This window comes from Andrena cerasifolii, chromosome 1, assembly GCF_050908995.1.
Source record: "Andrena cerasifolii isolate SP2316 chromosome 1, iyAndCera1_principal, whole genome shotgun sequence".
In the NCBI taxonomy this organism is placed as follows: domain Eukaryota; kingdom Metazoa; phylum Arthropoda; class Insecta; order Hymenoptera; family Andrenidae; genus Andrena; species Andrena cerasifolii.
Genome location: NC_135118.1, coordinates 31,178,725 through 31,193,943, shown reverse-complemented (window position 1 = coordinate 31,193,943; position 15,219 = coordinate 31,178,725). Strand labels below are relative to the sequence as shown.

Here is a 15,219-nt window from a genome sequence, read left to right as displayed (position 1 = left end):
ATAGTAAGGGGCAAAAGTATTGAGATACTTAAAAAGGAATAACTTTTTTACAATTGGCCCAAATACAGGGTGGCTCAGAAATTGTGGTACGACTCTGGAGGAAGCAATTCCTTGAGAAAAAGTAAGATATAGTAAGGGGCAAAAGTATTGAGATACTTAAAAAGGAATAATTTTTTTAAAATTGGCCCAAATACAGGGTGGCTCAGAAATCGTGGTACGACTCTGGAGGAAGCAATTCCTTGAGAAAAAGTAAGATATAGTAAGGGGCAAAAGTATTGAGATACTTAAAAAGGAATAATTTTTTTAAAATTGGCCCAAATACAGGGTGGCTCAGAAATCGTGGTACGACTCTGGAGGAAGCGATTCCTCGAGAAAAAGTGAGTCAAAGATATAGTAAGAGACAAAAGTATTGAGATACTTAAAAAGGAATAACTTTTTTACAATTGGCCCAAATACAGGGTGGCTCAGAAATTGTGGTACGACTCTGGAGGAAGCGATTTCTCGAGAAAAAGTGAGTCAAAGATATAGTAAGGGACAAAAGTATTGAGATACTTAAAAAGGAATAACTTTTTTACAATTGGCCCAAATACAGGGTGGCTCAGAAATTGTGGTACGAGTCTGGAGGAAGCGATTCCTCGAGAAAAAGTAAGATATAGTAAGGGACAAAAGTATTGAGATACTTAAAAAGGAATAACTTTTTTACAATTGGCCCAAATACAGGGTGGCTCAGAAATCGTGGTCCGACTCTGGAGAAAACGGAAGTCGAAGATATAGTAAGGGACAAAACTACTGAGATACTTAAAAAGGAATAACTTTCTTTTAAGTTTTTTTGAAAACCTAGACGGATTAGTTTGCAAAGTGGCATGTTTCGTGGTTTTGACAAAATGCAATTGGTCGGAATAGCGAAGAAAATAGTAAAAGGTCGTTTTTTTGCTACTTTTGTTATCTGAGCCTGTAATGAAAATTTAAAAAATGCCCTTTGTATTCGCGAAGAGTCATTCGATAGGACTATAAAAAAATAACCATTTGCGGCAAGTTTCAACTTTGTACCTCAAATTGGGAGGTAGTAAAGGGCAAAAATAGATAATCAGATTTTTTCCTAATTTCTCCTATACTAGTCCATGAAAAATTAAAAAAAAAAAAGAAGTAAACCTGTTACATAAATTCTGTTAAATTCTCATTACAGGCTCACAATCAGCGAAAAAAAGTTGAAAAACCGACTTTCACTATTTCCTTTGCTATTCCGACTAATTGCAAAATATTTTCAAAACAACTGTAAACAATCCTAGCTTCTCAAAAAACCTCAAGTCGTTTGGATCAATTTTAAAAAAGTTATTCTCTTTTAAAGGGTGTCCCAATACTTTTGTCCCTACTGTAGAAATAAGTGTTTTCGCATAAAATTCCATTTTGGGACAAATAGAATTTACTCATTAAGTGAATTTTTATACAAAATAAGTCTAGCTTTTTTTGCTAAAAATCAGCAAAAATCAAGTACCAGAAAAACCAGGGTGAACTTCGACAATTTTTTTTGCATTGAAAATATTTTCAATTTACAAATCTTCGTATGCATCTTGGAATGCATAGTTTAATATAACAACTGTGTAAATTTAATTCGAAAACTGAGATTGAAAAGATATTTATCAATGCAAAAGAAGATGGTCAAAGTTCACCCTAGTTTTTCTAATACAAGGTGTATATTACCCTTTAAAAAAATTCATTCTGTATTTCCGACTCTTTGTTCCAAGAGGAATCACTTCCCTCCCGGTTGTTCGACGATTTCCGGAGCACCCTGTATACGCGCAATCGGCGACAACCCGACGATAAAAACAAGACCAAGTCAGAGATATTAGAGTTTATATGGGACAGTTGTAGAGCAATAGGTTCAACGATGGCAGAGGAAAGATATTTTCTCCTTTCCTAGGATACGTTTGTTCCACTACTCTGGAAACCTTCGTTGTGCCTCTAGAATAGGATTCCTCGAGTTTCTGTCATCGTGAGTCAAGCGTTGCACAGTCACCACGCGCCTACTTCTCCTCCAACGGTTTACACGACTCAGGTACCGTGGACCTACGGGGAACGTTTCCCATACCGCGATAAACGTCCGCAACGTTTTCCTGGTGCTTTCACACACTCCTTACAAAGAAATTCGACGGTAACTCTCTGCTCCACGGAAACGGATAATGGCGCTGTTTCGTTCCTTACTCCCCCTAACACGGTTAACTTAATGTAGATCAAAGAAAGATTGTTCCGTGCACGTCTGCCTTTAAATAAGTCTACGTGTCTCTCGTCTACGGAATGGCAGCAAGTAAAAATATCCCCAATAACAGAGAATGTTTGCCAGAAAAATAATAATAATATTAAGGAACACCGTAATGTCAGAATGTCCGAGTACATCGGCGTGGAGATTCGAGGTGCGTTACCATTTTCTCTGTTACAAGGAAAGATCCTGAACCCGGAAATTCAAAAAAGTCTGAACCTTTGTGTGTGTATATATATGTATATAATATAATATAATTGGTAAAAAAAATATTTTACAGTTCACGAGTTATCACACAAATTTGGAAAATAACCAGATTTTCAGGGGTCAACTGCACCCTTTTAGAGTGAATTTGGGCAGAAAATCTGGTTATTTCTGAAAATCTGGTTATTTTCCAATTTTCTGTGATAACTCGTGAACTGTAAAATATTGTTTTTACCAAATGCTAGATCTAATTAAAAGAAGTAACTTTTGTCTTGACACTTTTTTTCTATCTCTTACAGTTCGCGTGTTATAAAAGAAAATCGGAAACTAGCTGAATTTTCAGGGGTTAATTTCACCCCCTTCGAGTGAATTTGGACAGCAAACAAAATTTGCGTTGTAATCAGGAGGAAATCCCCTACATATTGACACAGTTTCAGGATTTTTTGAATTTTCGGGTTCCGGATCATCCCTTGTTTAGGTACCCTTTTATTTATGGGCTTGTAACTCATGAATTACAAAAGATATCGAAGAAACATTTAAATAAATGTTATACCGTTTCTGAAGGTCTCTATATCTGTCGCGAAGAATTTTCGAAAAAATATTTCTTCTTCATATTCGCTTATTATTTATAACTTTCCCATCGCCTCCAGGGTAAACAATTATGCATTTCGGATTCCTTAAGACCTGTAGAAATATATACTGCAAAAAACTTTCGTTGCCAGCGAGATAGAAAAATGGCCAATTTCTACCACTCTCCTGCGCGAGGCCCGAGTACATAAACGTGAACAACAGTGGAGAAAGTTTAATCCTAGGGCATAAAGGAAGGTTACAGCTTTGAGCAATCTCTAGATCTGCACAAATGGCCCCATAAAAGTTTCTAGAGGTACCTGGACGATGGTAAACCGACGAACAGCTGGCAGAGGAGGCTACAATTATCCGCTAAACGTTAAGGGGGTAGGTTACCCTCAACAGCCCAAAATCAGGCCCTTCTTCAAACGCACATTCTGAAGTAATAAATTAATATAGAGCTAATTTTTATTTTACTTTTTAAGCGTCATTTCGTTGACTTTAATGTGCAAAAAGAAAATTTTAAATATATTTATAGGAAAAAAAGTTATAAATATAAATGTGAGAGCGTGTACCCGATGCACCGTTTGATGGTGAACACGATTCCGGACAGGTGAATTACCTAAAACACAAAGTAAAGGCATTGTTAAAATCTGTAAGACAGTATCCATCTTGTGCAGGAAGCAAAATTTTGTTAAACAGATTAATTCAATTTTTATGTTGATATTTCTGATTTTTCCTTTTTTGTAGGAACAATATTTATCTTTTTTTTAAGAATTTATATTGAAAATCTGCTCCCAATACATGGAGAAGAATAGTTCCCTGCAACTTGTTGTAAATTTTCATTCAAATCGTTCGAGCGGTTTTCGAGATTTTATATTCACTGTTTTGGGAAACGTAGTTTCTGGGAAATCGCGTTTAAAGTTGGACATCGTTATCCGATCTCATGTGCGGGCTCGTACATTTTTTACTGTAATTCCTTCATTTTTTTAAATTTCAGGGCCTGGCTGCGCTTAAAATACGTAGAAAAGATGTAGATAGCGGAATATGCAAACATCCTAAAAAGCAATTTTCGAAAATTTTTAGGGTAACCTACCCCGTTACGAATTCTCCCTACTACGAGGCCCACACCTCGGGGCGTCGTACCCTTGCCGAAGGATCGCGAAAGGGGGGCAGCAAGCAGCTTAAAGAGAATTGACCGGTCGCGTGCGGTTGCGGGGTTAAAACTCTCTGTAAAAGGACCGAGGAAAGTTAAAAGGGAGGGCGAAGCTGCGGCCACCGGGGCACGAAGCCTTTTACTTATAGAGAAGGCAAGGCGGCTGGGAAAAGGGCACGTGTTCAGGGCGCCCCGGAACCGGTACTAAGCACAAGCGGAAAGGTGGCGATTCTACGCTACGTGAAAAAAAATTAGAAAATATAGAATGAATTTTGTCGTAATGTCGAAATATATTTTTTTTACTCAAAAGTTAAAGTCAAACCATTTATTAAGATAAGTTACACCTTTATCAATAAATAATAAAAGATTCCTAATAATGCAAAGTGTCGCGTGACGTTAATAGCTAAGGGTGCGTTCTGCGCGATGAGGCTCGCTGCAATTAGGTTTAGTTAGACAGGTAATCTAATTTTTTTTAATTAACTATGAAGTGAAAATATAGTATGCTGCGTACTATATTTTGTTAAAACAGTATATCGTACAGTTTAGCAAAATATAGTACAATACCTACTGTATAATATAATACGGGTGGCAACCCCATCCACAGCCTTGATCAGTACCCTTCCGCTTGTACCACCGGTTATGGGACACCCTGTATAAGCTAGATGCAGCGGCGCACAGTGGTGCCTTTTCCCGAAAAGCTGGCCAAAGTCAATTTCTGAAGTGAATAGCAGCTTGTTGGTAGTATGGCACATTTAATATATATATATATATATATATTAAATGTGTAATTATATATATATATATATTAAATGTGTAATTATATATATATATATATATATATATATATATATATATATATATATATATCAGTGCAACAAATGCCGCTTGAAATTTTAAAATATAGTGGTCGCTAATTTTGGGAATTTCGCGATTTTCGACCTTATTCTGCGATCTTTAAGCGTTTATAGCTCAGAGCAACGTTAACCGATTTTGATGCAATTTTAGATACATATATAACTTACTTCAATCTACAAACGGGTTTTTTGAATTTTCATTACAGGCTCACAAAAAAAAGTTAAAAAAACGACCTTTACAATTTTTTTTTCTATTCCGACCAAATGCATTTTTTTCAAAACGGCGAAACACGTCACTCAGCAAACTAATCCTTCTACCTTCTAAAAAAAACTCACGTCGTTTGGACCAATTCTAAAAAAGTTATGCGATTTTAAAAACCGTCCAAATACATTTTTCACTCACTGTAGATTAACATATTTTGTTGAATATTTGTATAAAATAGTTCTTTTATGGAAAAGAGCGAATATTAAATATAATAATCAGTATTAGTTGCACTAGTGTCGAAGTACCGGGACGTGTCCACGTATATCGAGTCATTTGCCTTACTAAAGTTTCCCCCGTGGGCACACCGGTCTCCCCTTGGCCTTCCCGCGACCGCGCGGCCACTTGTACGTCTGCTGTTCGCTGGCCGCCGCAGGATTTGCCGCGATCCGGCGGCAGAAGCAGACCGCAAAAGCGAAGCCGAGGGGAGCCGTGCACGAGGAAGAGGAACAAAAAAGCAAACGTAGAAGAAACGGCCACGTTTCGTTACTCCGCTTTTCCTTCTGCGGCGTCGCGTCTTGTCTCTCGAGACGCGTCTCGTTTACTTCCCTCGTCGTTTCTCCCTTTTTTATTTTTCCCCGCGACTTTCTTCGGTCTTCCTTCCCTTTCCGCCCGCGTCGAGGGCTCGCCGTGCGCCGATTATCTAGCTCGCGATGGCGTTCAACAACCTCCCGTGGATGGCTTTGCCCACCTAGCCTGACCTACAATGGCGCATCTGACGCGATGCTAGACGGGCCCGGGCCGGGGGTCGGCGGGGAGCATGCGCGTCGTTCGACTGCGTTTCGTTCGAGCGCGAAGATGTGTTCGACTGTCGATGACGATCGCTGGCGTCCGGCAGAGGGGGCCCGGTATGCTCGCTGACAAACTGGCCGTTTTGCGCGAGACGACACGCGACCGATCGGTGATTTTATGATTAATCGCTTACGCAATCGGCTAAACAAGTTCTGCACGATTAGGATCGGATATACGGCGAGGACGCGACTGTAGACGAGTTGATTTCATCGACGGTTTTATCTACTATAGAGCGTAGAAAAAGTAGGGACCAAATGGAGGTGACGCTCGAAGTCAGTCTTTGTTTAGATAAGGCAGTGTTTCTCAATCTTTTTTTAGTCGCGATCAACTTTTATAATATTCAAATAACCTGCGGCCTGCGACCACCCCTCTTCCCTTATAAGGTTAGGTAAACTTAATAAGGTAAAGGAAACATTAAAAATAGGTATTTCAGAATTTAATTCTAACTTAGTAATATTTAAAAAAATATCCAAAAAACGGATTGAGAGTCACTGAGATAAGGGAATGAAAAGTAAAATTGCTAAAGCTCCGGCGAATTGAGTTGCGAAGAGTTGTGGGGTAGAACACTTTCTCCAGTTTGCCTTCTGTTACTGTATTATAAGTTAAGTGGGTGGGGGGTTTCTTATGAGGGAACAGTTTGTGTTACTTAGTTCCTTTTGCTTAAACCGCAGACGTAGAGAAAATTTGGTATCGAATTTCAAGGTGAAGATTAAGGGGCGGGGATCACTGTAACGATCTGGAATGTATTTAAGGATATTTTTGAAATTTTTTTTAAATCAATGTAGGGTAGATGCACCATTTGTGGCCACTTTAAGGTAGTTATTGTACCAGTCTTGGCCAATTCTTAATATATATAATATTTTTCCGCCTAAGCAGTAAATAAACCTTATATTTCTGGCGGTATACTAAACAAAATATTTATGACGTGAAATTCTCCACATAATAATAATCTGCAAGCAGTTTAAAAATAAGATGATTATACACATGGCCAAAAACAGTGCAATGACCACAAACGGTACACCTACCCTATCGCTTAATACGTACATATTGAAGGGTAGAAAAATAATTTTTCCGAGCAAATTCATAAATCCGTTTCCAGGATATTCTGGCGTTGGCAGGGATTTAGCCACACGGTTAATTAAAAAAGAGAAAAATATTTAGAAATTAGGAAGCTACGTCTATTACAGCACGTAGGGTTTTTTTTAAATTAAAGTCCCCATTTGTTTTTTAAACGATTTTATTTAGCTCCACTACTCTGTCCGTTTGTTTGTTCGGTTCAAATCTTGCAACTCAACCATTTCCATTAATTCAATAGACTTAAATTTTTTTTTTAAAAAATACCCCCGAGGGGTTGGAAAAGTTGAACCCCCTACAGAAAATAAATACACTAGTTTATGATGTTCCACTTACGTCAACTTCCGGTTGAGCACCCCTGGCCATTTATGAGCACCCCTGGCCATTTATGAGCACCCCTGTTACGAAATATCCTGCCCCACGATTTTATTTCAAGTGACATATGGCCATTATAATTATAGGCAAGGGAAGAATTACTTTTTGTTTTTAGTGCACTTCTGAGCAAATTAAATAAAATCGCTTAAATTGAAAAAAATTTTATCAACAAAACAGTTCAATTTTCCATCAAATATGAATTTTTTTTCGTATCTTTAATGGGAAACGGAAGCAATTAACTATTCCGTTCTGAACGGACCACCGTGTACAGAGCGTATAGTACACTCTGGATGACGCAAGACCGATACGATTGTATTTTAATCATGATTCTACGTGTGAGGCATCCAGATGATTCACTGAATAGAAACACCTTTAAATACGTGCTTAAACTTCCGCCATTGTTACATTGTTTTCGATCAGTTCCGAATTAGAATACTGCTTCCGAAACTAATAGCGAGGACCATTTCTACATGCAAATGCCCACGCATCCTCCGCGAGGTACAAGCATGGTACATGGATCTTGACGCAATGGCCATGAAATTAGATGCAATACTGGAAGTATTCTGTTCCATCCACTTTTTTAAGTGGCTCTATTATCTCGGTTAATGTTAGCCAGAGGTTCGTGTTGCTGTTTGACAACCACTGGATTCAATTTCACTCCGTCGATACGTACTCCAAATACCAAAGATAGGAAAATGTTTTGAGTTGGGTCGAGAGCAGTATCCAACGGAATTTACTACACAAAGTATCAGTGGCGCACCCAGTGGGGGGGGTTAAGGCCCCCCACCCCCAAAGAAAGGGCTTTATAAAGAGAAAAGAAAACTGGCTTTTATTCTTTAATTAAATTTTTATCATCACCTAATTTTATTGAATTTGCGTTAAAAAAAATTTTATCCGTTCAACTCTGCTTCCAAGATTAAATGCTGGGTGCGCCACTGCAAATTATGGTGATATCAGTTCTGTGTGTTTTATTTGTTAACGCGCCTTGGGAAATTTAAATTTCTTACGATAGGAAGTACAGCTGTAAATATTCGAATAATTCGAATAATTTTTAATACGAATAATTAATTCGAATCCGTAATTCGATCACTTGAATAATTCGAATACTCATAATTATTCAAATATTCGAATGCTCATAATTATCCAAATATTCGAATGCCCATAATTATTTACATATTCGAATACCCCTGATCATTCGACTAGGTACTCGAATACTCCCGATTATTCGAATAATTTTAAATACGATTAATTGGATTATTCAAACATCATTCAAATATTCGAATAATTTTAGAAGTATTCGAATCCAAAATTCGATCACGCCAAATATTCGAATAATTCGAATACTCATAATTATTCAAATATTCGAACGCTCATAATTATCCAAATATTCGAATGCCCATAATTATTTAAATATTCGAATACCCCTGATCATTCGACTAGGTACTCGAATACTCCCGATTATTCGAATAATTTTAAATACGATTAATTGGATTATTCAAACATCATTCAAATATTCGAATAATTTTAGGAGTATTCGAATCCGAGATTCGATCACGCCAAATATTCGAATATTCAAATACTCATAATTATCCAAATATTCGAATGCTCATAATTATTTAAATATTCGAATACCCCTGATCAATTCGACTAGGTACACGAATACTCCCGATTATTCGAATAATTTTAAATACTCATAATTGGATTATTCAAACATTATTCAAATATTCGAATAATTTTAGGAGTATTCGAATCCGAAACTCGATCCCGCCAAATATTCGAATATTCAAATACTCGTAATTATTCGAATTATTCGAACCGAATTTGAGACTCGAATATTCGTAACAGTTCCGACAGGAAGCTTCGACCCATTATGGCAGCGTTCCAAGATATTTACATTTCTCGTTCTCTATTTCCTTTCAGGCCGAAAGAGACAAATTGGAGGAGACTCGACGTGTCCTGGAGAGGCGACTGGAGGGTTGCGAGGCGGAACTCCGCAGCAAGGAAGACGAGCTGTTTCTGCAATTGGAGCGAAGTCTTCGGCTGGAGGAAGAGACGGAGAGGGCGAAGAACGAACGGGACAGCTGCATAGCGGCGCGGGATTGCCTGGACAGGCAACGCGAGGTGGCTTTGCGCCGCCTGCAGATGCAACTGGCGCAAAACGAGATTACGAGGCAAACACTTGAACGAGCCCGGCAGGACGTCGTCAGGCAGGCCACTGTAATTCGCGCCGAGCGGGATGCCCTTGAGAGGGAGGTGAGGGGAATGCTTCTGCCTTCTTTTCAAAGAAATGCTTCTTTTCTCAAAACGTCAAAGTAGAGAATACATAAGATATATATATATATATATATAGATTAGATATCTTATTATTGATAAGATATCGAATATATATATATATATATATATATATATATATATATATATATATATATATATATATATATATATATATTAGATATTGTCATTGAAAAAAAAATATATATATATATATATATATATATATATATTAGATATTGTTATTGAAAATATATATATATATCTTTTAATATATCTTTATAATGATTATAATAATATATAATAATAATAAGAATAATAACATATATAATAATAATAATAATTATGATTATATTAATATCTTATTTAGAATAATTATCTAATCGATCTCTACTATTTTCAGAACGAAGTCTTGAAGGAGAAGCTACGCGTGGAGCAGGGAGAACTAGGCGAAGAGAGGCGCAGACGAGAGGAGGGCGTCGCGGCCCTGACACGAGAAACGATCACGCTGAGACACGCCGCGAGACATCTGCGCGCCGCGACTCTTCACGCCACGTCTTGCCGGCGACGCCGACGATGTTCCGTCTGTTTGTACGCGAGACGCACCTTTGCGGAGATCGACGATTACCGCGACGAGTAGGTCGATTATACGTACTTGGCAGCTCCTCTGTTTGGCATTGTGTCCTTCTAGAAAATTATCATCATTATTCCAACGGTTCGGAACGATTCATCATAGGCTTGAGAAAAGCGGCTTTCAGAAATTATTCAGGGTACACGGAGGACAAATACTGATTCTTGAATGACACTTTCTTGACTGTAAATCAGGACCCTTACTTTTACCGTTTCTTTCACCGTGCAGGGGGAGGTCTAATAGCAGGGTCAGTGGCAGCGAAACGTTGGGATAGTTTTCAGGAAAGGACGCGGTTTACAGCTACGTAAAGGTTCTACATAAGATTCTTAATCTGTTGATAGGGGATGATGGGATGAATCGTTATTTAGATAAACCTGTAAAGTTTAGTGAGATTTATATGGAAAGGGAGTTAACAGAGCCGGCTTTAGGGTAGGGCAGGTAGGGCGACCGCCCGGGGCACCAGATCTGTAGGGACGCCGCTGTATGCGTTTATTCGTTTATATGCGTTGAGATTCGTTAAGCAGAAAGATGCTAATTGATTTTCGTGCCTTTGGAAGGGCGGCATGGTAATCTTGCCCGGGGGTGTCGACATGCTAAAACCGGCACTGGGAATTAAATACCCTACATGAGTGATAAACGAAAAGCCTAATAATAAGAATTATATTCTCTTGTATATACAGGGATAGTATTACACACAATTCTTCATGTTGGTATCTTTCATCTAATCTGAGAAATCCCCCGACTTTGTACGATTCGGGTATATATGTACATATTCCCTATCAGATTGTGCTACTTTCCCTATCGTTCACCACTTAAGTTTAGCAAAATCTTGCTGAACCTCAGCAACCAGGCCCTGCTCGTCGCTAGAGGCAAAATTAGGCAACTGCCTAGGGCGTCGTAAAGTTGAGAAGGGGCGCAAAGTGGTGTTTTCATTGTTGGCATTTTTGAAAATAAAGTTTCAAATGATAGATCACAAGTTGTAGTATAAATATTTCAAGCTACGAATAAACATTCAGAGTAAGGTCATCGAAAAGGTCAACTGGAGCGCCATTGGTAATTTCGCCTAGGGCCCAAAAATGGCTCGAGCCGAACAACTAAATGGAAATATAATGGAAATAGTCGCGGGGGTTGAAGTTTTTGAAACTTGTCTCACGAGAGTTTAACTTCAGGAAACTAATAAACGAAATGATGAAATAATTGTCTGGTGAGATTAAAGGCTCATGTGAAACATCATTCTAGAGAACTTTGTGGGCTTTCTTAACGGTTTCGTTTGTAATCATTTCAGCGGCAATCTTTTCAAGTGCCTTCAAGCACCGCTGCAGGATCTGCGCACCTGGCTGCGACCCAGCACAGTCGCGGCAGCATCATCTTCGCGTGGACAGAGGACCAACTCGCCTTTAGCCGACCGAGAGATCAGTTACATCGACGACTCCAGCGTGGACAGCAGCGCTGGTGGGAGCAACGGCAGCAGCAGCAGTACAACTAGCAGCAACAGCGCATCAGACGACGAGGCGTACCCGAGCACCCCTGTCGCTGAAATCTCGCTTTCGTCGGCCAACTCTACCGCTCCGCCCACGGCTAGAGCATTCTCTTCTGATTCAGGGTCCGTGCGAATCCTCTGGTAGCTTAGAACAGTCGCTGGGAGCATTATAAGCGAAACGCGACACACTATAGAATCTTCTGCAACTGTAGATCCAAACTCAGCTGAGTAGTGAACTTATAAAAGTCGTGGAACTCGCGAGTCCTATTGATCCATCAAGTTTATACGTTGCTGTAGCAGAGCTAAATGAACTGTACCCCGGCCCCGCGCTTTAAAAGGCCCCGAGGTCCATGAAAAGCTCAGTGTAAATTTTTTGGGGCCCCATGCATAGATATTTATTATTATAAAATTTCTTTAAAAGGCCCCGCGGTCGACGAAAAGCTCAGTGTAAATTTTTCGGGGCCCTATGCATAGATATTTATTATTATAAAATTTCTTCAAAAGGTCCCGCACTTTAAAAGGCCTCAGGGTCCACGAAAAGCTAATCACAAATTTTTCAGGACCCCATACATAGATATTTATTATTACAAAATTTCTTCACAGGGCCCCGTGTTCCACGAAAGCTAATCCTAAATTTGTCGGGGCCTTATACATAGATATTTATTATTATAAAATTTCTTTAAAAGGCCCCGCGGTCCACGAAAAGCTCAGCGTAAATGTTTCAAGGCCCCGTGCATAGATATTTATTAGTATAATATTTCTTTAAAAGGCCCCGCGGTCGACGAAAAGCTCGGTGTAAATTTTTCGGGGCCCCATGCATAGATATTTATTATTATAAAATTTCTTCAAAAGGTCCCGCACTTTAAAAGGCCTCAGGGTCCACGAAAAGCTAATCACAAATTTTTCAGGACCCCATACATAGATATTTATTATTATAAACTTTCTTCAAAAGGCCCCGCGATCCACGAAAAGCTAATTATAAATTTCGCGGGGCCCTATGCATAGAGATATTTATATAGAATGCGGTTTTTCTTCCCCGCAAAGTACACACCGACCCTAACAGTACCATACATATATTTCTTGACTAAAAATCACTATTCCAACAGGTTCTCTTCGGAAATCGGGGACCGAAGATCGCGATGTTACGAGAACGGGGGCAGCAGCACCAGCAGCAGCAGCGGCAAGAGCAGGAAGATCAGCGAGTCGCTGAGCTGCAGCGAGGCGGACGAGCAGAGCGCGCCGGGCCTCACTCGATCGAGGTGGACGTCGTCGTTTCGCAAGCTGCTCGGACGGAAGCCGAAAAACAAATCCACGCCAGATCGTTCCTCGTGAACGTACGAAGACTGAGAAGCGTTGCAAAGTCGAGGCATTTGTGCACGAAACACGTAGTGCGAAATCACCGTGAAATTTAGTGCCCCTCCCCTCCCCGCCCCATTTATCTGGCCCTCGCCGTTGATTCGTCGAAGTTGTTGGCTCCCCGAGATCGGCCAAACATTCCACACGAGAATTATATCGTCGAGAGTTAGAAACCGATTCGATACTGCCACCGTATTGATACCAACGCAACGCCGTTGCATACCTTCCTAGTATAATAGCGTCCACTTAAAAACCGTATTAACGACCACAGGTTTCGAGCTGTAGCGATAGAAACTTATCCTCGCAAACGGTGATCCCCGCGATCATTTTTAGTTAGTAGTTTGTTTCCCCTCCCCGTACGTAATACACTTTGGCTAACCCTGTCTACCGTTAAGACAGACGACGTTACGTAGGAATTGAATCTGTAAATCGAATTTAATTAGGCGGATACATTGTTAGTTGAAGCGAAAAAGACGAAATATGTTGATGAATTTTCGACGTTTGTTGCGAGAGACTTTAAACGATTCGTTTCCAATCGGGATAAACAATATAAACGACGTTATTGTTCCTGTCGCGTTTTAGGTTGTTGTCTTTGTGCTGTTGTTATTAGGGTGACTGTTGTCTCATTAGCCAAAGAATATAGTACATTATATACGCGCTCCAACGTAATCGATTACGATTTGATCCCTCTTAGATAGACCTTAGAGCTACGAACGTTGATAACCGATAATTCTGTCCGACGTCGAGATAAACTTGGAGAACCTTCTGCCGCGGCACAGTATCATCGCGTGCACTTCAGTGTTTTTGTATACGATGGTATACGTGTACGTTGAAACCAAATAGATAGCATTAACTCGAGGATGACGAGTTTTTATCTGAAAAAAAAAATCATTGTTGTGTTACGCAACGCGTGCGTAATAGGAAAAGTTAGAGTGGAAACCGAAAGGTTGCATGTAGGAATTGGAGTGCGTAACGGAGAAATATTAACGTGCGTCTAATCTGCATTTAAATGTATGACCAATAAACAGTTGTCGGGCGCGTGGCAACTTCGTATTCAGGGTAATAATAAATTTCGCACCGTCTCGGAGCCCCAATTTTACAATCGCTTTAGTTATTAGACGGATATTTCGGTTGCAATGCTTGCTGGGTTCCTTTATAAATTATACCCGTAAAAAGTTACAGTATATTTTGTATATATTTTTTATATTCTATTTATGATTTCCATATAATAGTTTTTACGAATTCACGAAGCAGATTGTATAAAAGGAAACGACTACCTGGATGTATAAGTTAATGCAAAAATCATGGAAGTTCTTGGCAAAGCAGAAACGCGTAGAAGAAGCGTATTACTTAGTTGATCAGTGATATCTATCGTACGAGCAGGGATATCATATACAAAAATACTAGCGCCATTTATCGTTAATCTCGTGTTCTTTGGAATCCTTCGATTTGCTGCAGAAATTCCAGAAACTTTTGCATCGACTAAAGATGAAATGATTTCAACAGATTTCGAACGTGTTCAAATTTTTACACACCACAAATAAAGTTATTTGTTAACTGAAATTGATTACGCGTTGAACAGTGAAGCAAAGTTGTGCGCAGCTATATGAAAAATAGTCGACTGATATGCCATCTGAAAAAGAACATACAACGCCGTATCATTATCGTATCTTGTCGCTCATCAAAAAATTCTTATCAATTTCAAGATTACATTCGTCTTGCCAAGACATCGTAGATATCGTATTTTCGTCCGATTAATCACTTTCGCGTTTATTTCGGCATTCAGCTCTGATGAATCATCAGACTTACGTTCATTCAGGTTTTCATTAATTGCACCACATAGCATGGCAATGTCACCAAACTCGGTATGCGCTAGTCTAGTCTTTTTATGCGTCATTGCAGTGTCATTATGAGGAAAGTCAGCGGCGGATATGCATCAC

The 15,219-nt window shown here is 39.3% G+C and overlaps 1 protein-coding gene across 2 annotated transcripts in view; it reads left to right on the top strand.

Annotated features, from left to right (window-relative positions):
- Window positions 1-14,842, top strand: part of LOC143375593 (uncharacterized) — a 39,245-nt gene extending 24,403 nt beyond the window's left edge. For both annotated transcript variants that reach the window (XM_076824894.1, XM_076824903.1), the window contains exons 3-6: window positions 9,462-9,794; window positions 10,216-10,448; window positions 11,729-12,046; window positions 13,030-14,842. In XM_076824894.1, the coding sequence (XP_076681009.1) occupies window positions 9,462-9,794; window positions 10,216-10,448; window positions 11,729-12,046; window positions 13,030-13,255 (1,110 nt within the window). In that variant the 3' untranslated portion in view covers window positions 13,256-14,842. The remainder of the gene's footprint in view (window positions 1-9,461; window positions 9,795-10,215; window positions 10,449-11,728; window positions 12,047-13,029) is intronic.
- Window positions 14,843-15,219: the final 377 nt, after the last annotated feature.